Here is a 21,326-nt window from a genome sequence, read left to right on the forward strand (position 1 = left end):
CAAAAATCCCCGGAATTATCTTTCATTTCCGCTACCGCCATTCATCGTACCATTTCACCAAGACATTGCCAAATTCCACCATGTCGACAGCCCAGACCCCACCCATCCGGCAAATGGGGTCAGTAGTAAGAGGCAATAATGGTCAGACTTCAGGGGAGGTCACAGGTGATGGGACAGTCAGCAACGATAGTAATGATCGAGATAATCAAGTCGATGCAGCCCAAGTCCAGACCTCTTCTCAGGGCAACAATAACGCGTCGAGAGGACCACAGCCTCAATGCCTACATAAGCCAAAGACCAAACGGGGAAAGTACATCTCTAAGGCTTGGTAAGACTCATTTTATCTCAATTATCAGCATTAGTCGTCTTTGATTAACCTCTGGTTGAAGCAATGAATGTAAGAGACGTAAAAGCAAATGCAATGGGCAGCAGCCGTGCGGACGATGTGTCCAGCATTCCCTCAACTGTAAGATACCTTGTAAACGATGAATACTGCACAATCTCTGACATAACTACAGGCATTTATGCACCCTCCGCCTCGACAAGCCAATCAGATTCGTATGTCTTCATCTTCATCTGTAGCCGTGCATATCATGTCTTCAACGCTGACGAATCAGCTCGACCAAGGTTATCAAATCTTTAAGTCAACAAGTTGCTCAGCTACAAGACAACCTTCAAAAGCTACGAAATGACCGTCGAACCAGCGCTGTAACAGCTGTAAGCCCTGGGGAAGGGCTGGAGTCCGCATCACAGACATCCTTGAGACGACCCCTATCTCGTCATGCAATGTCGACAACCGCCCAGGAGGATGCAGCTGATCTGGCGATACATACGCATACAACAACTCCGACTATCACGCCGTCATCCACCGGACAACCGCGCCAGCCCGCTGTCAACTATACCTTCAACCTGGAGCTCGCCCGTCAGCATCTTCGAGCCCAGGGCTCTAGAGCTGGGGACTCTGAATCTTCTGACACTGCCAATTTATCCGAATCACTCCTCAATAGACCCCTGGTAGCACCAGAGTCATGGAACTTCACCAAGTTAACAATTGATCCGCTCTGGCTCATCGACAAACAGGAAGCGTTGCGACTCTGTCATGTTTACGAAGAGGAAATCGGGAACTCGTATCCATTATTGACACTTTCAAGCCTGGTAGAAAATGCACACAAGCTTTATGACGCCATGGAAGCTGGTTCCCGGTCCGGCTTTGCCTTTGCTTCACTTCCTGGACCACCACTTATTACTGCTGACAAAATTGACATCTTACGACTTGCTCTATCATCTGCATTGACCATTGAAACAAGCGGTTCAAGTGGACTTGGAAATGCTTTATTTGCTAAAGCACAGGAAAGGATCTCAAGCAAGATTTGGGAGTCTCCATCACTTGACTCAATATCCCTTTTCACCTTGATGGAAGGTCAACCTGCCATTACTTCTCTCACCATACTAACTATCATCCAGGCCACTCACTCGTTCCTCTCCGGTGACGACCTCCAAGCATGGAGACTTATCGGGATTCCTGCGCGCTCATGTCTGGAACTTGGGCTACATCAAGCAACCACGTACACCACCATGTTCAAGGGGCCATTCGAAAGGAAAATGGCCATTAGAATGTTCTGGAGTGTGCATACACTAGACAGACGATGGAGCTTTGGAGCTGGACTTCCATTTATAATCCAAAGTAATGACATTGATTCAAACATCCCATGGCCAGTGAGTCCAACCCGACATCAAATCACACTGGACAATATGGACTCCTTTACTAACCGTCTCAGGATGATGAAGTGCCTTATCTCCACGCGATGGTGGCATACAATCGAATCGGTGCTAAAGTTTGGGCGGCACTCTACAATGCGGGTAGCACAGCTTCCAACGTCCCCAGAGATGAGATTGAGTTCCTTCACTATAGTGTGGAGCGTTGGTACAAAGAGATACCCACGATATTAAAACTCCCTGAAGATGGAGCGCCTGTTCTTGGTCGAGGTCATCACCGCCTGCAGATCCTTCTGGATTTGAGAGCCTGTCAGATGAAGATCCTTCTGCATCAGTCCGCGCTACATGCTATACCTCGACCCGCAAGAGATACGTCGCAAGTCCAGATGTTGGTTAGCATTGCCAAGGACATGATACAGAAGCTTCATCATCTCAACCAAACAACAGATATCTACCAAACACAGCAAGTATGCTTTAACCATTTTCTAATATCTGCCCTAGGTGTTATCTTCCTGGCTGTTGCTCTCGAACCTGCTGTGTACCGAGATAGCGTACGACAAGAGTTTAACACAGCTCTCGATCTGGTCCGGGGCTTCAGCAAGAGATCATATGTCTCAAGGCGTCTGTGGAAGATGATACGCGGTTTACAACAAGCGGGCGTTCGACTGGGTATCTCCGCGCCAGATCAAGAGGGACGTGCGGCTCAGGCTTCGCCCCAGGCCACTCCACGCCAGAGAGGTCGCATGCCCAGCCCTCTTATACTCGATCCAGCAAGGGAGTTACCTCAAGCCAGTGAGGCTTGGCTCAATGACGGTATGACGGCGGATAGGGTTGGTGGTTGCGGCATTCTCGACGGGATGGAAATGAATCTGAGCCTCGACGACTTCCTTACTGCTGCTGAGAATGATGATGGTCTGTGGGGCACTTCTCTAACTGCTGGAACAGGCGACCCATTGGTGCAAGGTACTCTAAATCCAACTATAGACCTTGCGAAACTGGATTTCAGCCAGATGCTAGATAGCTTCCTGTGAAATACGACTGCAAGTATGTTTCTGGTCCCCATTCGGCAAGCAGTGATGTGTAAGGCAGGTTCACCACTTGAAGCCTCCTATACTACTTGATATTCGGAAACATACTCTACTTGCCAGCCTATCTATATAGTACTTAGAAAGATCTTAATATTTGTCATAAGTTAATATTAGCTTTACTTATATTTATAGGTTTTTATCTTAAAGAAGTAAGGATATATATTTAATATAATAGCTAAAAATGGATTAATTTTACTATACTGTATTATGTTATATTATTATATATTATAATCTTAATATTTAGGTTATTATTGATAAGATAAATATCTTATTTAGTATTAGAAATAAAGGCTATTTATTTAATTAAAACTTAAAGTTTAAGGTAATAGATATAAAATCTAATAACTTGATAATAAAGTTATTATATTATTAAATACAATGTATAATGCCATATCTTACAGTTATATTTAGAAATACTTTATACCATGTAATATATAGTATTAATATTACTTCTTTTAATTATATCCTTTATATATCAGGTTAATAGACTAATGGGAAATTTATATAATTCAAGGTTAGCTATACTAAATTAGTAAAATAATTAAATTAAGAGTTATTTTACTTAAAGCTATATTTCTAGCTTTAGTTATAATTTCTATGCTCAAGAGTAGTAAAGTTAATGAAGGTATACTAGGCAATTGGTTAGTTGTAATACATGTGCGTGTCTTTATATATGAGAGGCTTGAGAACTCAGACATCAGTTAAACTCAATCCCATATAGTTGTATTCTGCATTACTTCAGGCTAGGTACTAGCATCCTTCAGACCACAGCCTCTGCCATCAACACGGTACCAATCCTCTCCATTTCCGTTAGTTCTTCTTTATAGACGACGACCAAGACTCACGTACTTCCTGTGGATCAGACGACTTATGCCCTTCCTACTGGCAGCTCATGAGCAGCAGGAATTTTTGTAGCACTATGTCGGCCTTCTCCAATGTTTCCAGGTGATCCATAGGCTTCAAATATTGGCTGCTGCGAATGTGCTGTATCCTGAGGATGTGCTAGCGGCACAGGGTAAAATGCAGCACCAGGTGCCGGGTGAACATGTTGAACCTCGTCAATTGGGGCCGCGGGATCGAAGGGAGGCTGAGCTGTTATGTTGGTTTGTGGTGTCTGTGCAGCAGACTGGCTTTTCTTCCGCTTCAAAAACCATGTAATGGCGCCTAGAATCGTACCCAGGATAGGTATCCCCGCTCCCAGTCCCACGCCCAATCCCGTCTTAACTTTATGTCCCGGTGTTTGGTGAGTTATGTGCGTGTTTGAGCTTTTGTCGCCGCTTTCGTTATTGCCAGAGGCTGAGTCTAAAGACGAAGCGGAGCCTGCAATATCGGTCTTGGTGCTGGCCCCTGGCTCCTCTGTAGCTGTGGTAAGTCTGTAAGCCAGGAGCTGGTCCTTAGTACTATGGAAGTGGCAAATTCACCTGTACCTGAAGCAGACGCCGATAGAGTGGGACAAGTCAAGTTATGACCCAAAGTCACACCAACAGCTTGGCAGACTGATCTGGCATAGCCCTCAGCAGCCTCGCGATCTCCGTCGGAACATTCTTGGTGTAAACAGCAGATCTGGTCTTGGAGGTAATCCTCATCTTGACATATACACTTGTAATCGGAAGTGTTGCAGTTTGTTGTAGCTGATGAGCTGCTGCCAACTAAAGCACTATAGCAATTGTACTACGTGATGGGGTAGTTAGAAAAGCCAGACCGTAATGACCGAATTCCTACAACTTACCGCGCAGCTGGGAAACTCAGCTTGAGTGGCTGCAATCCAAGCCCAGTGGCACCAGGTCACATATACTATTACGCTTATAAATGGACCCATGTTAAATCTATTGAGGAAACAGTGGAGAGATTGTAAAGATGACGAGCGCTGGCTACTTATCAGAGGATATTTCGAGATCCCATTTATGCCTGAAGCCATTCTTTATCTCGGCTAGATCGGCTCAGCTGAAATACAGCTTGAATGCTGGCGTGCACGGGCCGAACCCACTTTCATTTATCATGCTTGCCATAGGGGCAGATAATAAAACTAATCCTGGGCTTGTAGACTTTCGTAGGCTGACGGTCGCTTAATTCGGGTATCAATGCCGGCCAGGGCTAGGCTAATGATCTAGAACCAATAGCAGCCAGGTCTCTCCAATACACAGAGATCTGCTCATCTCACCCATTCGCAAGGTTCAGGGGATGTCACACTGCTCTTGATCCTGTTAAGAGCGCAAATCACAATCAATCCACTTGGATGTTGGTGATATAATTATGTTTTTATATTCTGCTCTTTGTAATTGGGTGCCGGTATTATATTTCTCTTCGCTGATTATATGATGGACTAGTTACTAACTTAACAGAGGCTCTCTTGCAATCAAAATAGAGCAACAGATTGTGAAAACTAGCAAATTTGACCATGTCACGGGCCACAAGGGCTCCAAATGTTATTTCATATATTTCTCTGAGTGGCTTATCCGTTTGGATTAACAGAATCAGCTCTAAATTTACCTCTCTTATCGTCCTCTTCCAATGACTAGTCTTCGGGCCATTTCCGCGGTGGCAAAAATGTCTATCTCTGAGCGGAATTCATTTCAAGCCGCCTGTACCGAACAGTTGGGGGCACCCCAGAATTGACTACACCCTTTGAAGAACGAAACATGCTAGTGGTACGCCCGATTAAAGAGGGGTTGAACAAGATAGGGGCAGCCTGCCACGCCCTACCGAGTCAAAAGACTCGACACACTACAACACCACGTTCGCGTCCATCAGTCAAGGAAAGCAAGAGTGTATTTTGTACTTAAGGCATATTAGAGTAAGCGGTTTTAGTATTAAATTAATCTAGGACAGCCTGAAAATATTACCCTTTTCCCCTGGTTTACAATATTGGAGAATTAATAGAATGTTTAAGAGAGTTTCTATTTATAAGGCAGCCTATCTTCTGCCTGCTAGGTTATCTATTTAAAAGCCTACTCTAAGAAACTCTCGGCTGCCGATTCAGCAAGGACACTGAAAGGGTCTTGGGTGTTATAAAGAGTTCTAGGGACAGAAAAACGCATAGTTTAAATATTTATATAGCAGGCACTAAGGCACTAGTAATTAACAAGGAGTCTTTAGATATAAGAGAAGTATTATATCTATTTCTTATAATGCTATTATATTAAGTGCTTTAAGTTATATATAATTATATATTTAGTTAATTATTAATTAATAATAGAATAATATAATTAAGAAATTTATAATCTTAACTTAGTATATCTTATTAAGATTTAATTATTTATTAATATATTTATAAAATATAATAGAAGATGTTGGCCTTTTATAAAACTGGTAAGGATTTATTATACCTAGGTAAGTGGTATATAAATTTTAAATGCCAATGTAATCCTGCAGTTTAAACCTGATAAGAACTGCTGTATATTGCTCGGAAAGATCTCGATGCTTGGGTTAAGGTAACGTCAGCCATTGTCATATTATCGAATTCCACTCTTCAAGAGGTAGGGATATGCATTTAGTATAGCAGCTGAAAAAGGATCTGTTCCACTAACTACCGAACCGTGTTGTGCCGTGTCATTGCACGTCACATTCTCCGCACGCTAAGTTTATAGGCCAATAGAATATCAACACGGTTCAAGGCCAGCTGCACCAGATTGACAAGATGGTTAGATTGGGGAATATTTCACCTGAGGCTGTATTGCTAGCTTTAGCTATGACGCATCTTGCGCCAATCCATTATTCTAAGTAGATAAAACTGATAATCTATAAAAATATATTACAAGTATCCTGGGTGCAGCAAAAAGAATCTACAAGTATATAAGTTTAAGTAAGTTACTCAATTACTACAAGAAACGTCCTGAGCCATTCCGCCACCACCTACACATATCCTCCTTATTCCCTACTTTTCGACTCGGCTCCCTATGTACCACGCGGTATTCCAAAATGGGCATTAAAATCAGTGAAAAGTTCCTCAATGATCTAACCACTAAGCTTATCAAGGCCGCCGACGGTGGTCAAAAGCTGGGAGTTACCGACCCCGACGAGGTTGGACAATATGTCTGCTCCGTCCTAGCTTTAGGCTGTGAACTTATTCCCGTCATTGGAAGCAGCCTCAGCGCGCTTACCACCCTGTTGGGAAGTTTATTCTTCCACCCGAATGCAACTGAGAAGATCTGGGAGAAGCTGCGGGAGCGCATCGAGGCACTCGTTGATACCAAGATCACAGAAACTCAGATGGACATTCTGAGGAAGAAGATCCGAGGTCTTCAAGATAATATGGAGAACTACACACGGGTCTGGGAAGACTACAAGGATTCTTCGGGTGAGGAACAGATGAGAGCAAGGGACACGCTCAAAACGACTCACATCGCTTTTTTGAGCGTGGTCAGGGCTGCCATTCCCGAGTTTCGGGTCGAACGCTTTGCAGTGCCTTCTCTCCCCTTGTTTGCTCTTGCAGCCAACATTCATCTCATGCTACTATCTGATGGAATCAGGCATGGCATAGCCTGGGGCTACTCGGAAAAGAACGTCAACACCATGCGTGCCGAGTTTAGGAAGAAAACGTCGCCCCAGGCTGTTGTTGAACAGGCAGCAAGCATCGCCTCGGAACAAAACCATCTACTCAAAGGAGCTATTGCCACAGCCATCGACTTAGAAATGCCAACTACTATAATCGCTACTTGGAAAGACGCATATTCCGACCTTGCTGTTCCTGCATCAGGATCCGCAGGAAATGGAGAAGGTTACGATGATCTCGACTATGCAACCTACGCCTACAAGATCTATCGTAAAGGGCGCGGACAAGTCAAGCCTTACCGTGCGGAGCTTAATGACGCCGACAATAGAGGAAGCACAGCTGCAGCCACGCTCAGGGCCTACGCAGACTACGACTCCGGCATGGTCATGAATGTACTCAACTACGCCGAGTATTGGCCGTACCTGGCAGGAGACAAGATGCCCGAGTCCGTCTTGAAAAGATTGGATCGAGAGATCTTCTTTGGCCCGTTTGGTCGTCACACGACTAATGCTGCATGGAGCGAATACAGTGAAGCTCCTATCACCGACCGTGGTCCTCGCATCACTTCCGCGTACGTGAGGGGATGGGATGACATTGATGGATTGCAGATGAGGTACGGAGACTCCTGGGGTCATGCCTACGGATCGACTACTGGGGGTGCGCCCAAACAACTTGACCTCGCGGAGGACGAATACTTCTATTGGGTTAGTGTTTACTACGGACAAAAACTTGGAAAGCTTAGGTTCTGGAACAATAAGGATAAGGCTTTGGAATGCGGCAGTGGAAAGCATGGATCATACTATGGCTGTGCTGCACCACCAGGCTATAGGTTGACAAGTGTCTATATTACCAAGTGGGAACGCTTCACTCCACCAGGCTGTGAGGGTATCATCTTGGGCTTCAGACCATCTATAATCGAGTTTACGCCTAATTAAACAGCTTTATTTTCATTAATGGATGGATTGTCAATTGCCTTATTTTTAGCATGGGTGACAGCATGCATCTTCCAGTCGTGACCAAACGCAGAGACACTTCTCAGCAGTACGTCGATACTAACTATTGCAAAAACAGTACCTACAAACAGCATGTTGTAGCCGTAGACTGGCCTCAACAAGCATGAAATCTATTCAGCCTGACTGAACAGGTTGTAGATAAACTCACAAAGCAATACAAACAAAGAACGAAGAACAAAAGCAATATACTGAATTAGATTCTAAGCTCTCAGAACATTACATCAAGGCCAAGGGACAAAGATGTTGAAAGAAATGAATGAGTTCATTGCTATGCTTTAATACTTACCATTCTGGGAAGCTTGACAAAGAAGCAATTGTGTTCGGCTTGAAGGCATAGCACTATAGCATGACGAAACTATACCGAACATGCAGCTCAGCTTGTAATATAAATACTTGAACTTCTTCGTCTTATGCTTGATTAAAAATACGTTCACAAACACAAACAGCTACCAACTATCAACAAAACATACACTGTACGGAGTCATCACTAAGCCAAGTACTGAAAATGGATCCTATGTACCGCGAACGACTTACATACTCATTGCAGAGATTGTTTGAGTCAATATCCAACGATGGTGGAGCCCGCTCTTTTAATAGTTTTCACGAGCACATCCCAATAGACCTCAGCTGCGACATGATCGAGCAAAATCTCGCGGTTCTGGACCCCGAAGACTTCCTGAGCCAAGCACTCCGATATTACCAACACTGCGATTCAAACCCCGAAGGTCATCACGATGAGAGAAGACTTATGGAGATTGTGCAGCGCCTGGATGATAAAAACGGGGAATTCTTAAAGCGAAACAACCTTCTTTAAACAACTCTATTTTATTGCTGGCGTCCTATAATATAGTGCTAAGTAAAGGAACTTCCGACTTTATAGACCAATGCCACCTGACTCTCGACTTTTCACAGTACCTAGGCTCTCAGTAGAGTCTCTACCTCTTCTGTGATATCCCTCAAGGGGAAAGCTGTCCTATTGCCGGGGAGAGTTCCATTAATAGCATCACCAAAGAACTCGGTAACAGCATAGATACTATCAGAGATCTGCACAGACGCGACAGTAAATCCGCCCTGATTGAGGTAAGGGTTGGGGATGGTGCCGAGATTCTCAGCAGACTTCCACTTTCCATTGCTGGATCTCAACACAACAGTACCGTTGGTATTATCGCTGACCAAAAGAACAGTACCAGCGTAGAGTGAAGGCAGATGCAAACCGTCGAGACCCTGGCCTAAGGGCTTGTCATCCTTAGATGTTGGGACATGAACCGGTTTGCCCTTTGATGCTTTGATATCGAATCGGTAAAGCTGGCCATCAGAGTTATCAGTCACAAAGAGCGTGTCGCCTTTGCGGGCAATTCCTGAGAAGCCGTGAATGGTATGATTGGCTGGCTCGACGAGATACCATGGGACAACAGATTTTCCATCTGCGCTGACTTTGATCAGGCTGCTGGGAAAGGTTCCGAGAACGAAAGTGTTGCCTGCATCATCACTTTCGCTATCTTGAAAACCGCCGTATACACCACCGGTCGCATTGGTCAGGTTTGCTCGCCACAGCAAAGAGTTGTCTACAAGGTCGAACTTGACAAGCAAGTTATCACCCTGAATATTCTGGCCACCAGTATCAAAAGCAGCGCCGGCGTCGATGACAACAGAGAGTCGGTCCAGAGTGTCGACACGCACGCCACTTGAATGCAGCAGAGGGTTGCCGCTGAGCCCGGGCGCCTCGAAAGTATGCACTATCTCTCCTCGATAGGGATCCCAGGCGACCGCAGTTGCATTGTACAATACGCTATAGTGAATGTCAGGACTTTATCCCTGCTGTTTGATACGGCTCGTGAGTACTAACCTGGAGTACAAAAGACAACGGCGTGTATCGAAATCAACGTTCTCTGGGTACAACTGATAAGCATCAATCGTTTTGTTGCCAGAAATCGATGGACAAGTGCAAGGCCGAGGAATTGAAATTGCGAGGCTAGCCTGAACGGCCAAGCCGAGAAGAGATATCTTGGATTGCATGGTGATTGTTGGACTTTTGCTTTGTCGACTCAAGATGCACGATGAAATATGATTGAGGATGTTGATGGTGAGCTGCTTTCGAGGCGGAATGCAACATCGTACTTATACATGCAAGTCTGCAGGGTATATTTAATTTTTTAATGTATTGTGAAATCAACCCCAATTGCTTTTACGTATGTTTCGTCATGCTTGCGGCTATGCCGCCATTGGATTGAACCTTATTATGACAAAGATATCCGGTGGGATAGCAGTGCGACTGAGCAAAGCGCGAGCTTGGACCCAACACCAAAGGAACAAGCCGTAAATGGAGACCCACTGAGTGGGATACACAGTGGGATGCAGCTTGCACTTCAATGCCGATTGACCGGATTTGAGTTTATCTGGCACGTGATATCCCACTCGACATCCCACTCGGTTCTATCACATGGAAATAAGACATGATTGCGAAAACTCAGGGCGGACAATTTTTAATTACTTTAAGTAATTGTTCTTAATATACCAACTAGTAGTCGGTTTCTGTTATAATAGAGTCCCACTCCTGCATTGTCCCCAAAACGTCCCTGGCTTTGGCCCCAATCTCTTCTACCGCATCTTTCCCAACAGGTAGACGAAACGGGATGCTTTTCGCCTGTGCGCAGCCCTCTTGTCTGACCAAGTCCAGCACAATTGTGACGAACTTTTCTGGGTTTCCAGGCTGCTTCAGATCTCCGCCATGAAGGTGGCCATGATGAGTCTCGGAAGCTGATTCATAGTCGGGAATTTGACTCTGCTTTGACCGAAGGTGGCCTGTTGACAGAAGAGGGGTTCGAAAGCGTCCGGGTTCCATCAAGAGGGTGCGAAGACCGAGAGGCTTGGTTTCGTTATGCAGACTTTCAACAACACCTGATTTTATGTTAGAATAAAGAAATGTAGACTCTCATAGACAAAATTCGGGAGCTGACCTTCAAGAGCAAACTTTGATCCCGCATAAGCTCCAGTAAACTGGTGCCCGACCCAGCCAGACAAAGAACTAATAAAGACCATAGTTCCTGATTTCCTGGCTCTCATATGCGGAAGCACTGCACGCGTAACCTTGATTGGTCCGAAGACGTTGGTTTCGAAGGAGGAAACAAATTCATCGTAACTAGACATGTTAGCAAGGTCGACAATACCATTGGTTAGTAAGAGCAATACCTGAGATCTTCCCAAGAGCCAGCAGCTACAAAACCAGCATTGTTAACCAATACATCGATGCGCCCATAGATAGCAATGGCCTTGGCGATGGTTTGATCAATCTTGTCTTGTGAGTCTGTGACATCTAGCTCAAGGACAGCTGCTCCTTGGCTTGCAAGTGGCTCAATCCTTGCACTGTTTCGGGCAGTTGCAATGATTTTATCACCGCGGGACAGGATCTGATGCACAAACTCCGATCCAAAGCCAGAGGAGCAGCCAGTAACAAGCCAAACGAGCTGAGACATGTTGACCGACAGAACAAATAGTAATGATGGACGACTAAAGATAATAGATAGAAAGGGCTGTTGATGGAAAAGACAAGTTCGAGATATCCTGAAGATGAAATAAAAGAAAACATAACGAGAGGTATTTCCCTTTTTATAACAATCTGATGACCCTTGAGTAAAGAACTTGGCATTATCATGCTTTGGCGTATTTTCGGAACAACGGCCAGAGAGTGGAGCAGTCCATACTGGGGCATGCGGGAATGTCAGCGTTGGGGCGGGCAGAGCGGAGGTGGGGTTTGAGCTAGCTGTAGACCTCAGGGTAAGCAGAGCGGGCAGAGCGGGAATGCGAAGTCGTTGCGGACAGACAGAACGCACTAGTGAACAGCCTTAACTTCTATCGGCCCTGTTATTATTGTAATGATGTCAGTTTTGAGGGCTGTTGCCTTGCAGGTAGGTGAGATATTCATCTGCGTAAAACTATCAGCCGTCATGCTTCGGACCCAATAAAGGTGATTGAGGCTTACTGCAAACAGTCCACTCGGACTTTAGAACTTCGAGTGCATGCGTGATAGCTTCCAAACCAGCCACCATCTCCGCATCATTGTTCTCCTTGACAAACCATGCGCACTCTGTCGCTGCATGATACAGGCAGCCAGCCAAGATGGGCGAATGTCTTGGTCCCTTGGATTGCTGTTGACTCGCTGACATTATTTGCCTCGCCATCTGCGGTATTGTCTTGGATACGATGTCTTGGATGCTCGCCAGAGATATCTGTTGCATCTCAACCTCTGCAGCCAGTCTCTCGCGTGCCGTGCTGAAGCTGGGCTCGTTGCATGCATATTCGTTGTATAGTAGCAATCGAGCTAAGCTGCACAATGATAATGCGGAATGCAAGCTCCCAGGTGTCGTCATGATGTCACAGTCACTACTCATGATGCCCTGATCTAACGCTGTCAAGACGATGTGCAACTGCAAGGCCTCGGCAGTAAGTTCGACTGGGTCGGTGTCTTTTTCTCTGGATTTTATGTGACGGAGGACTTTGCCAAACATATGGACCGCTTGGCATACTCTAGCAAATTGTCCCACAGACGAGGGCGAGTGGAAGTTGCGCGTGAATAGTGCTTCATTGAAACCTATTCGTCCATTCGTCCAGTCATCGTCGTTGCAAGGAAGAAGATCATTCGTGTTCGGATCTGGAGCAGCCATGAGGAGTTGTGGGGAGCCTGCAACGACAACTCTAGTAATAATCAATGATAAAGTTCTCGTGGGACATGGATCTGCACATACCTGTCAAGCATTACAATCGCCCACCAAGTCCGTCTCTGCTCTTCGCATAATGTCCACGTTTCCGGTTCCGCGAACAGCTGTTTTGCATCTTTTTGGCTATGCAGTCCAACCATGGTAGCTAGTCGCACAGCTTGTCCTATCGTTAAATAGGCGGCAGGGTAGATACGATGGCCAAGTTCGTACAAAGCTACCAAAGCAATGGTCTGTATCAGTCGAATGTTGATAGTTCCCCCACTCTCAGCGATAAAACTGCCATGCTTTGCCTTTAAATATGAAGGGTTACTTTGCGGCGATACGGTATGCTCATCACTCTGACTAACAAGAGCCTCAAGGGCCAAGAAGACCAGAACATCAACAACGCCTCGATTTGAACATTCTAGAGCGTTTGCGTCTTGCCTTAGGCGCTTGATGCTTAGCACGGGCAGCCAGTGGTGGATGGTATTCTCGTAGTGTTCTATCAAAGAGTCAAATGTACCAGCAGTCGCAAAGCGTCTTTGCGGCCCGAGAAAAGATGGGCCATCATGTCTTGTCAAGATATCTCTTGATATCGGCTGGAATAAATCGGAGTCCAGAAAGTATGAGCACGGGAAGTTGTGTGTTCGGTGCATGTCTAGTTCCGTAGCAGGAGTTGTGCGATCTTGACCCATCAGGCCATTGGTAGAGGTTCTCGGGTTTGGGCTGGCATGTTCTGTTCCATAGTTGCATGTTTTACCTAGTCGAGTACACTAAACAGAGATCTGAGACCTGTATGCCCAAGCGAACAAAAGTGAGTACTTACCAGGCGACATGATGGGGTATCTCTTGAGCATCTACGCTTAAGACGTCTGTTAACTAGTTAGTTGTGACTTAGGAGGAGACTGGTTAGCTGGGAAGGATCCAGCGAAGACATACCTACATGCCTCGCAAGATGTAAAAGCATTGGCTGGTGGCATATTGGCTATTGGACTAATGGACACAAAGGCGGAAATTATGCCAGGGTAAGAGTTGTTAGTCGTGGAATGTGAGGGCGGTGCGGGGTTTGTGAAAAAGTGTTTGGCTATAATTGGGCAAGGTTGATAATACGGAGAGCCATAAAGCTAGTATATGTAGATTTGGAGATGTTTCTTCCATTAGCATTCCGGCCTTCTGTACTTGGGTCCAATTGCATGGGTATCGCATTGGTGAACATTGTAAAAGGCAAAATCCTTTTTTTACTATTTCATTACTTCTCAATCCTCCTTAAGCTTGCGTCTATGACTATTTCTTAAAAACCTGAACCGGAAACTTTGTGCCCATCAACTTGTACGCGGCAGGATTGGGATGTAGACCGTCGCCAGAGTCATACTGAGGGAGCAGCTTGTCTCCACTTCCGATCAAAGACGCAAAGTCCACTGTATGGTCATAAGTCCCATTTCTCAGGATCCAGTCGTTGATCGCGACTCGAGTGACTTCTCTTTCGGGAGTGTAGTACTGGTTTCCAAGCATCTGTGTGATTGTGGCTCCAATGGTGGTCATGCCCGCCTTTTTGCTATCCTTCGCGATTTGAATATACGCACTGATGAGACCGTCCTTGATCCTCTTTTGGGTGGCATCGTCGGTTGCGGATGGTCCGATGTCGTTAACACCTTCGAAAACGACAACGAATTTGGCACCTGGCTGTTCCAAGGCATCTCGCTTATATCGTTGGAGGAGAGGAGGGCCTAGACCGCCTGAGAGGATAGCATTGCCACCTGCTGCCATGTTGTTCACAGCGACATTTGACATACCAGACTCTTGCAAATGGGCCGCAAGAGCATCAGACCATCTAGAATTGTGAGCAAGAGTACCAAATGCTTGGACATTGATTCCGCTTACCGATCATTGGTGTCATCTGTACTACCTCGGCCATCGGTGATGCTGTCTCCGAGGAGAACAACAGCGTAATGGTCCTTTGGTGCCCACGAGTCAACCCCGTTCGCAAAATACCAATGCTTGGTGCTTCCCTCAGATACAGACGCAGCATTGACGTGGTTGCCCTTTTGCATCCAAGAAGTCGTTCGACTGCCAGGATGTCCGGTAATCTTGTTCCCAAGCTGACCCTTCTCAGTGTAAACAGACAATGCGAGGTTGGACAGAGGCTTCAGCTTAAAGTCAATGGGATCAGAGTACAAAATCTCTCCTGCTGGGACAGAAACGGACTTCTTTCCCTTGAACTTGAGCTGCTTCGTGGTCTTGGTATCGATTTGACCAACACCTGCCTTTCCACCAACTGGTAGAGCAATTGATGCCGCAGTGATGGGCAAGTCTGTTTTGCCAAAGATGTTGGAAAATCGAATACGGATCTTGTCAGCTCCAATGGACATGTGAAATGTCTGGCGCAGAGTGGTGTTTTCGAATTGAGCTGCAGCATCTGCTCCTCCCTGTCGCGAAGTCATTCATTAGTATTTGAGGGCTTTGCAAGATAGCTTCAACAATATTTGAAGAAAACATACAAATGGAGCTGGGGCCAAGTTTGCAGGCTCAACTTCCTGAGGCATCGACGCCCATGTGCCTACCCAATGGCGCTTATCATTGCCATTGGGTAATGCCGAGCCTGAGAAAACCAGGCAGGCTACTAGAAGAGCCTTTGTCGTGATGCCGTCAAACATATCGCTAGCCAAGACCTCAGCTGTCACTAATAACAAAAACAACTATTTACGAAAATGAATTCTTAAACGATATCACAACGGTCTTATACAGTCATGGCACGAGGTTACGGCAGAAAGTGTTATTAGGCTAAACCAGAGATCAGCATCTGAAACTATATTTTGCCGGTACGGGCCAATGGCAGCCCACTCCAATTGATGGAGTTGGTGCCTCCGAAATACCGTATGGAGCTTGGCCTGATATCCTTGCCCAGTCAAGCACCCACCAGTCTCCACTGCATATAGTGTTAAGCTGATCGTCCATGAATCGCTTATGGAAAAACACTACCGCACCAATGAGAACTATTAATGGGGTCGCGATATCTCATGATTCCTGGGGAAAATGCAGGACCCCAGAAAAGTCCACACTAAACCGTCCTACCCGGGGACCTTGGGATAAGCTTGAACTTAGCAGGATAATTCGTTGACGATGATAGTAGAGAGAGTCTTAATGTAATAGGGTGTAAGGGAGTAGCCCTCCTGCAAGAATCATTGCTCACCAATATCGGGACTGTTGATTCCGATGGTTGGAATCTGATGGCCTGTAAAACGAGAAGCGTGACTGCAACCCAGAAAACAACGAAAATCCACCACTTATAAAAGTATCCTGGCAAAATACCCGGTTGCATACTAAAGATAACAGTAACAGCCGTGAGCGGTAGGAAGACCTACAAGGAGTTAACGTTGTGCTATATAGAAACAGACTGCATGTCCTTACCAAGCCAATACCGGCCCAATAATTGGTCATTCCACTCCCTGCTTGTTGTCGGGCTGTGACATCATTATTTTCCATTACAATCTGCATCTCCAGCTATTCCTGTAAGCTTTTCCACGTAAATCCAGCCCCTAATGTCCCCTCTCCTCGCATAACTTTCGAGCAAGCCCCGTGCACAAGTCTCATTGTTTCTCTGCGCGTCATTGGAGGTCTCGCAATTCATCAATTTGATCTTCAATCATGGTAACAGCCTTATCAGATGGAATTGGACTCTTCTTAGAATCTGACTTCAGTATGTTTGAGAGGTAAGCAAGATCTATTCGGCTGAACCTATCCCAAACTTCAATTGCCTTGCAGATAGAGTGGATAGTCTGTGGTAGAAATCTGTTTGCTTCTTTGAGAACTCGCTCCGTGAGTTTCTTCTGGGCCATCGACTCCACGATTCCCTAGCCAGAAGAAGCTGTTATGTCCCCTTCATCCTGTGTCTAAAACTAAGTAAGAGCTCTATTATAGTATTTTACATGCCTGGGGCCACTTACATATGGTTCTAACCTTAGAAACAGTCTTGCGACCAGTCTATGCATAGAATGTCTGACTTGTTTAAGTCGACACTCGTAGAAAATGAGGAAATACTCTTTTGGAGTCCATATAGGGAGATTTGCATCGAACAATCCCCCTGTCAGAGAATCTGGCTTAACACCATGCTGTTCACCATACTCAAGCGGTTTGTCTTCTTGATAGGAAGTATCAACAAACTGATATGCAACCCAGGAGTCCTCATCTATACCCGTTATGGGGCAGGAGACTTTGGTTTCATAGATATGAACCTGCGGCTCATTTCCGTCGTCCGATTTGAGGTAGTAGGGTTGCGACTCTGGTGCAGACCTATATGCAATAGTCTCCATGCTATAGGGGGGTCACCAAGTCCTGAAGCCTGGATCTCCCAGGTTATCGATCATCAGGGACGGGTCGGTACTCATAATATACTCATAGCGATCCATGAATTCGAAATCAAACAAATCGCCAAGCCCGATTAAACCTGGAGCGTCTGGTGCATTTGCATAGGCTTCTACAGATTGACGCTGCTCTATCACTCCGGCATTTGAACTCGCTTCTCCGCCTACACGCAGTTCCGTGCCAGGGGTAGGTGCGCCGGCCTCATATATACCAACTTCATTTCGTGGGCGGGACTTGCGCCTCTGTGCACTTTGTTTGTGGTAGTGCACAGACCGTAGGACGGCATCAAACAAGACTGATGCCCCCAAGCGACCAGTGACCAGAAGGCCTCTTGGGAGTAGGTTTTCGGCGTCATTTTCGCCCTCGTCTTTCATTATGTAAGCGCGCGCAACTTCTATCAACCGCTGGATAATCTCAGCAGCTCGTGTGCGATCTGGATGCAATGGTTCCATTCTAAAAACTGCTTGTGCATCTGCAAGACGTGACATAGCAAGGGTTATGTCCTGCGGTGTCAGACTTGAATGTGAGAGAAGAACCCGGAAAATGAATGTCGCGGCAAAGAACAGGTAGCTGATTTGTGTCTTTGGCCAGAACGCTGCACTGCAAGTCATCTTGTCTGAGCCTTGATTAGGTTTGTCACGGAGTTGGTGGAGCATATCTGATATCATTGTCGAAGCGGACATTAATCCACTGATCAATACCGCATCCCGATCAGAGATAGCTTGCAGAGCTACGATAGGCTCCTTTGGGGGAGGTAATAGAAGTGACATGGCATACAAGTACAGTTTTGCGCCTTGCAAAGTGAGTTCTGTCTCGGGACTCCAGGAGTGTTGGTCTGAGCTCCTCAGTAGCTCCAAGTCGTTGATGCTGCTTTGCGTCTGGGAGAAGTGGAGGGAGGAGTCTGTAATCATGTCGAGCTTTGCCATCAACGTCATGGTGAGCTGGCGAATTTCCAATAGCGTATGGCTAGACGGGTCCAGAAGGCTTGATGCTCGTTCCCGAGCACGGGATACGCTATTCAGGTAGTATCCGGATGAGAATAAGGATGGAAAACCCAAGAACTCACTAAGCCTGTGGCAATATTGTTGTGTAAGCAGCGGACCTCATGGATGTGACACGGGGAATCAGCCGAAAGAGAACATACCGAGTGCTTATATCAAAGCAGGCAAGCCAGGTGGTATCCCTCACAGCAGCTTCTATGTCTGGCACGGCACGTCGGCTGGCATTTCTCCTCAACTGTGTGTTAAGGAGCGGGTTGGATGGCAGGTGACAGTTGAGCTGCATGGCGGAGTTCACAACAAGCCCTATATATCCCCAGGACAAGTCTTGCCAAAGGCGAAGCTTCGGAACTGGCCACAAACAAAGGCAAAGCAGGGCATGCATCATTTCGATACTGAGTGGAGCACGGAGATAGGTCCCTGAGAACATGACCTCGTGCTCTGTTACAATAGAGGGGTACATATGTGCGTGTTTCGTGTGCATTTGGGAAGAACAGAGGATGATGGTCCAGAAAAGATGTGGGGAGGATTGTGAGTACTCGGTTAAAGACGTACGTATGGGCCTCAAGAACTTGGCGTGCGGACGGTAGTAGCTATCGAAGCTAGTTCTTGACTCAGTTCGGTTCTCTGGCAAGCTTAAATTCGCCTTCAGGGTATATTAATACTGACTGTTGGAATAACTCCAGAGCTACTGTATTGTTTACATTCAGACTTCCGAGCTGGTAACTGGAGGGTATGTCGACCGCTTTGAGCTGCAGCCATGCCTCACCACCCCCAGTACATCCGCCGACACTAGATACGGTAGTATCTTGAGTAGTGCCGATGGGGGCAGTGGAATATTGAGAGTCGGTACGAGAGGACGGACTAGAGGAGCGCGTGCAGGCCGAGGACGACATGCAGGGTTCTTGTGACATTGTCGACTGCTTTGTATGGGATTGGGTTCCCGCGGTCCTTGATTCACCAAGCGGCTGCTGAGGGTCAATACAGTTGGTGATGGCCTCCACGATACTGTGAGTATGAGTATTAGAGTCGTTATCAAGGACGGGGATTGGTCGATTGCTCTTGGAACCCGCATGGCCGTTACTAACTTTCTTGTTGGGATTCTTTTGAAATTCGAATCGAACCGACATTGCAGCCCGCGCTTACTGCACCTCGTACACGGGACTCCAGCGGATTTGTGGCGTGCATCACAAGCCAGCTTGGCCTGTCGACATGCAGTGCAGCTCTTTGCACGGCTAGGTCTTGAGTGCATGGTGATAATGAATGGCTGAAGCGAAAGGTGACGAATCGTTAGACCCGAACTGGTCGACAGGTTTTCCCACGACAGACTGAGACAAGAGGAACGAAAACCCGGTGTAGATGGCGTTGACTCTTCGTCAAAGACCACGACTGAAGTCCGAAATGCGAAATTCGCAGTTCAGGACAGTCTTGGCAGATTAACTCCGAAGAAATGCGGGGCCGATAAGTTGGTGCTTACGGCTTATGGCCAGTGGGTTGTCAGATTTGTCTGCTTTGTAAGCCACGCACCTACAAGATAAGGCGATGACTTGCGTGAAATTGGGGCTTTGGGTCTACAAGGAATCCCAACACCCATGGCAGTGCCAGAATGTTGCACGCTGCGCGGCCTTCAACCCCAGAGCGTTCATTAGGTAGGTATCAAACTGCGAGATTCGCAGTTTCGGTTACACCACCTGTGGTCTCATCGATAAACCTATAGGAAGGAAAGATCCCGGTTTGTTGGCTTACGTTCTCATAACAATGGCAAGTATATAAAGCGACAGCTAGAGTCCAGCTCTTAGATCTCATCGCCAATTCAGTCCTTTTCCCTGATTCCTGTCTCGCACCGACGCAACATGTCAGCAGAACAAGACCTACGCAAGGGCTGCCACGCTTTGATAACGGGCATCCATACTTCATATGGCTACGTTCCATCCACCTCTGCAGGAATTGTATTTTGTATCTTGTTCGGTCTCTCTACCCTTATACACATAGTTCAGCTTGGCCGGTCGAAGCTTTGGTGGTGCGTCGTGTTCATCATTGGCGGTCTGGGTATGCTAAAACCACTCTATCCATGAGTATGGGCTCGAATTAACCATTTCCAATAGTCGAAATCATCGGCTGGGCTGGCCGTACATGGTCCTCTCAATGTCCTTACAACTCTACAGCATTTCTCATGCAGATCTCGACACTCATCATTGGTATGTACTCCGGCCAGTCGCTTATTGACCTATCGAGGCTGTTATCTAACTGGCTGATTATTGCTAGCCCCTGTCTTCTTCACTGCTGGTGTCTACATTATTCTTGGCCGCTTGATCCAGGTCTTCGGCCGTGACTGCTCTATTCTTGGACCGAGCCTATATCTTTGGATATTTTGTACTTGCGACGTGATTTCCCTGGTTGTCCAGGCAATTGGCGGTGGTTTGGCCTCAGCGGAAGTGAACAAGGTCAACGGCAACACAGATCCAGGCACAAACACCATGGTTGCGGGAATAGTCTTCCAATTGGCTTCCATGAGCGTCTTTGTTGCTCTTGCAATCGACTTTCTGATTCGGTCCACTAGACGAGGCATGTTAAAATCTGGAAAGCAGTCCTCAATTCCTATACTAAGCGCCATGACGCTGTCATTGTTATGTATCTATCTGAGGAGCATATACCGCACTATAGAGCTTTCCCAGGGCTGGACGGGATACCTTATTACGCATGAGCGGTACTTTATCGCGCTTGATGGAGCCATGATGGTAATCGCCGTTGGGATTTTCAACTTTATCCACCCTGCAACCTTCTTGCCTCGATCATCAGCAGAGGATACTGGGGAGTGGCTGGAGATAACGCAGAGATCTGAATTGAGAAAATAGAGCTTATACATTTACTGGTTAATCTGGAGGGGTAGCTCTTGAATATTATATAAAATGTATAATTATATTACAATAGAGAAATAACATATAACTCCTATGTCGCTATAA

General features: G+C 46.3%; 10 protein-coding genes across 10 annotated transcripts; 3 read left to right on the plus strand and 7 right to left on the minus strand.

Annotated features, from left to right (window-relative positions):
• Nucleotides 1-80: 80 nt before the first annotated feature.
• Nucleotides 81-2,747, plus strand: FOIG_09145 (uncharacterized protein; the record flags this gene model as incomplete). Its single annotated transcript, XM_031209336.1, has 4 exons — nt 81-328; nt 390-478; nt 653-1,716; nt 1,779-2,747. 4 exons carry the CDS (start codon nt 81-83, stop codon nt 2,745-2,747), a joined length of 2,370 nt encoding a protein of 789 aa, XP_031061373.1.
• Nucleotides 2,748-3,672: 925 nt separating this feature from the next.
• FOIG_09146 (uncharacterized protein) lies at nt 3,673-4,390 on the minus strand (the record flags this gene model as incomplete). The annotated part of the gene is made up of 2 exons (XM_031209337.1): nt 3,673-4,204; nt 4,290-4,390. 2 exons carry the CDS (start codon nt 4,388-4,390, stop codon nt 3,673-3,675), a joined length of 633 nt encoding a protein of 210 aa, XP_031061374.1.
• A 2,332-nt stretch (nt 4,391-6,722) lies between these two features.
• On the plus strand, nt 6,723-8,231 carry FOIG_09147 (uncharacterized protein; the record flags this gene model as incomplete). The annotated part of the gene is made up of 1 exon (XM_031209338.1): nt 6,723-8,231. One exon carries the CDS (start codon nt 6,723-6,725, stop codon nt 8,229-8,231), a length of 1,509 nt encoding a protein of 502 aa, XP_031061375.1.
• A 993-nt stretch (nt 8,232-9,224) lies between these two features.
• On the minus strand, nt 9,225-10,325 carry FOIG_09148 (uncharacterized protein; the record flags this gene model as incomplete). The annotated part of the gene is made up of 2 exons (XM_031209339.1): nt 9,225-10,098; nt 10,156-10,325. 2 exons carry the CDS (start codon nt 10,323-10,325, stop codon nt 9,225-9,227), a joined length of 1,044 nt encoding a protein of 347 aa, XP_031061376.1.
• Nucleotides 10,326-10,827: 502 nt separating this feature from the next.
• Nucleotides 10,828-11,782, minus strand: FOIG_09149 (uncharacterized protein; the record flags this gene model as incomplete). Its single annotated transcript, XM_031209340.1, has 3 exons — nt 10,828-11,207; nt 11,267-11,448; nt 11,499-11,782. The coding sequence occupies 3 exons, from the start codon at nt 11,780-11,782 to the stop codon at nt 10,828-10,830; spliced, it is 846 nt and encodes a 281-aa protein (XP_031061377.1).
• A 405-nt stretch (nt 11,783-12,187) lies between these two features.
• Nucleotides 12,188-13,839, minus strand: FOIG_09150 (uncharacterized protein; the record flags this gene model as incomplete). Its single annotated transcript, XM_031209341.1, has 4 exons — nt 12,188-12,231; nt 12,289-13,001; nt 13,052-13,763; nt 13,830-13,839. The coding sequence occupies 4 exons, from the start codon at nt 13,837-13,839 to the stop codon at nt 12,188-12,190; spliced, it is 1,479 nt and encodes a 492-aa protein (XP_031061378.1).
• A 448-nt stretch (nt 13,840-14,287) lies between these two features.
• Nucleotides 14,288-15,725, minus strand: FOIG_09151 (uncharacterized protein; the record flags this gene model as incomplete). Its single annotated transcript, XM_031209342.1, has 3 exons — nt 15,502-15,725; nt 14,885-15,429; nt 14,288-14,834 (listed from the first exon to the last, which is right to left on the minus strand). Exons 1-3 carry the CDS (start codon nt 15,655-15,657, stop codon nt 14,288-14,290), a joined length of 1,248 nt encoding a protein of 415 aa, XP_031061379.1. The 5' UTR covers nt 15,658-15,725.
• A 1,600-nt stretch (nt 15,726-17,325) lies between these two features.
• FOIG_09152 (uncharacterized protein) lies at nt 17,326-18,649 on the minus strand (the record flags this gene model as incomplete). Its single annotated transcript, XM_031209343.1, has 2 exons — nt 17,326-18,379; nt 18,510-18,649. 2 exons carry the CDS (start codon nt 18,647-18,649, stop codon nt 17,326-17,328), a joined length of 1,194 nt encoding a protein of 397 aa, XP_031061380.1.
• Nucleotides 18,650-18,977: 328 nt separating this feature from the next.
• FOIG_09153 (uncharacterized protein) lies at nt 18,978-19,493 on the minus strand (the record flags this gene model as incomplete). Its single annotated transcript, XM_031209344.1, has 1 exon — nt 18,978-19,493. The coding sequence occupies one exon, from the start codon at nt 19,491-19,493 to the stop codon at nt 18,978-18,980; it is 516 nt and encodes a 171-aa protein (XP_031061381.1).
• A 591-nt stretch (nt 19,494-20,084) lies between these two features.
• On the plus strand, nt 20,085-21,218 carry FOIG_09154 (uncharacterized protein; the record flags this gene model as incomplete). Its single annotated transcript, XM_031209345.1, has 3 exons — nt 20,085-20,412; nt 20,469-20,561; nt 20,629-21,218. Exons 1-3 carry the CDS (start codon nt 20,217-20,219, stop codon nt 21,216-21,218), a joined length of 879 nt encoding a protein of 292 aa, XP_031061382.1. The 5' UTR covers nt 20,085-20,216.
• Nucleotides 21,219-21,326: the final 108 nt, after the last annotated feature.

This window comes from Fusarium odoratissimum, assembly GCF_000260195.1.
Source record: "Fusarium odoratissimum NRRL 54006 unplaced genomic scaffold supercont1.14, whole genome shotgun sequence".
Lineage (NCBI taxonomy): Eukaryota > Fungi > Ascomycota > Sordariomycetes > Hypocreales > Nectriaceae > Fusarium > Fusarium odoratissimum.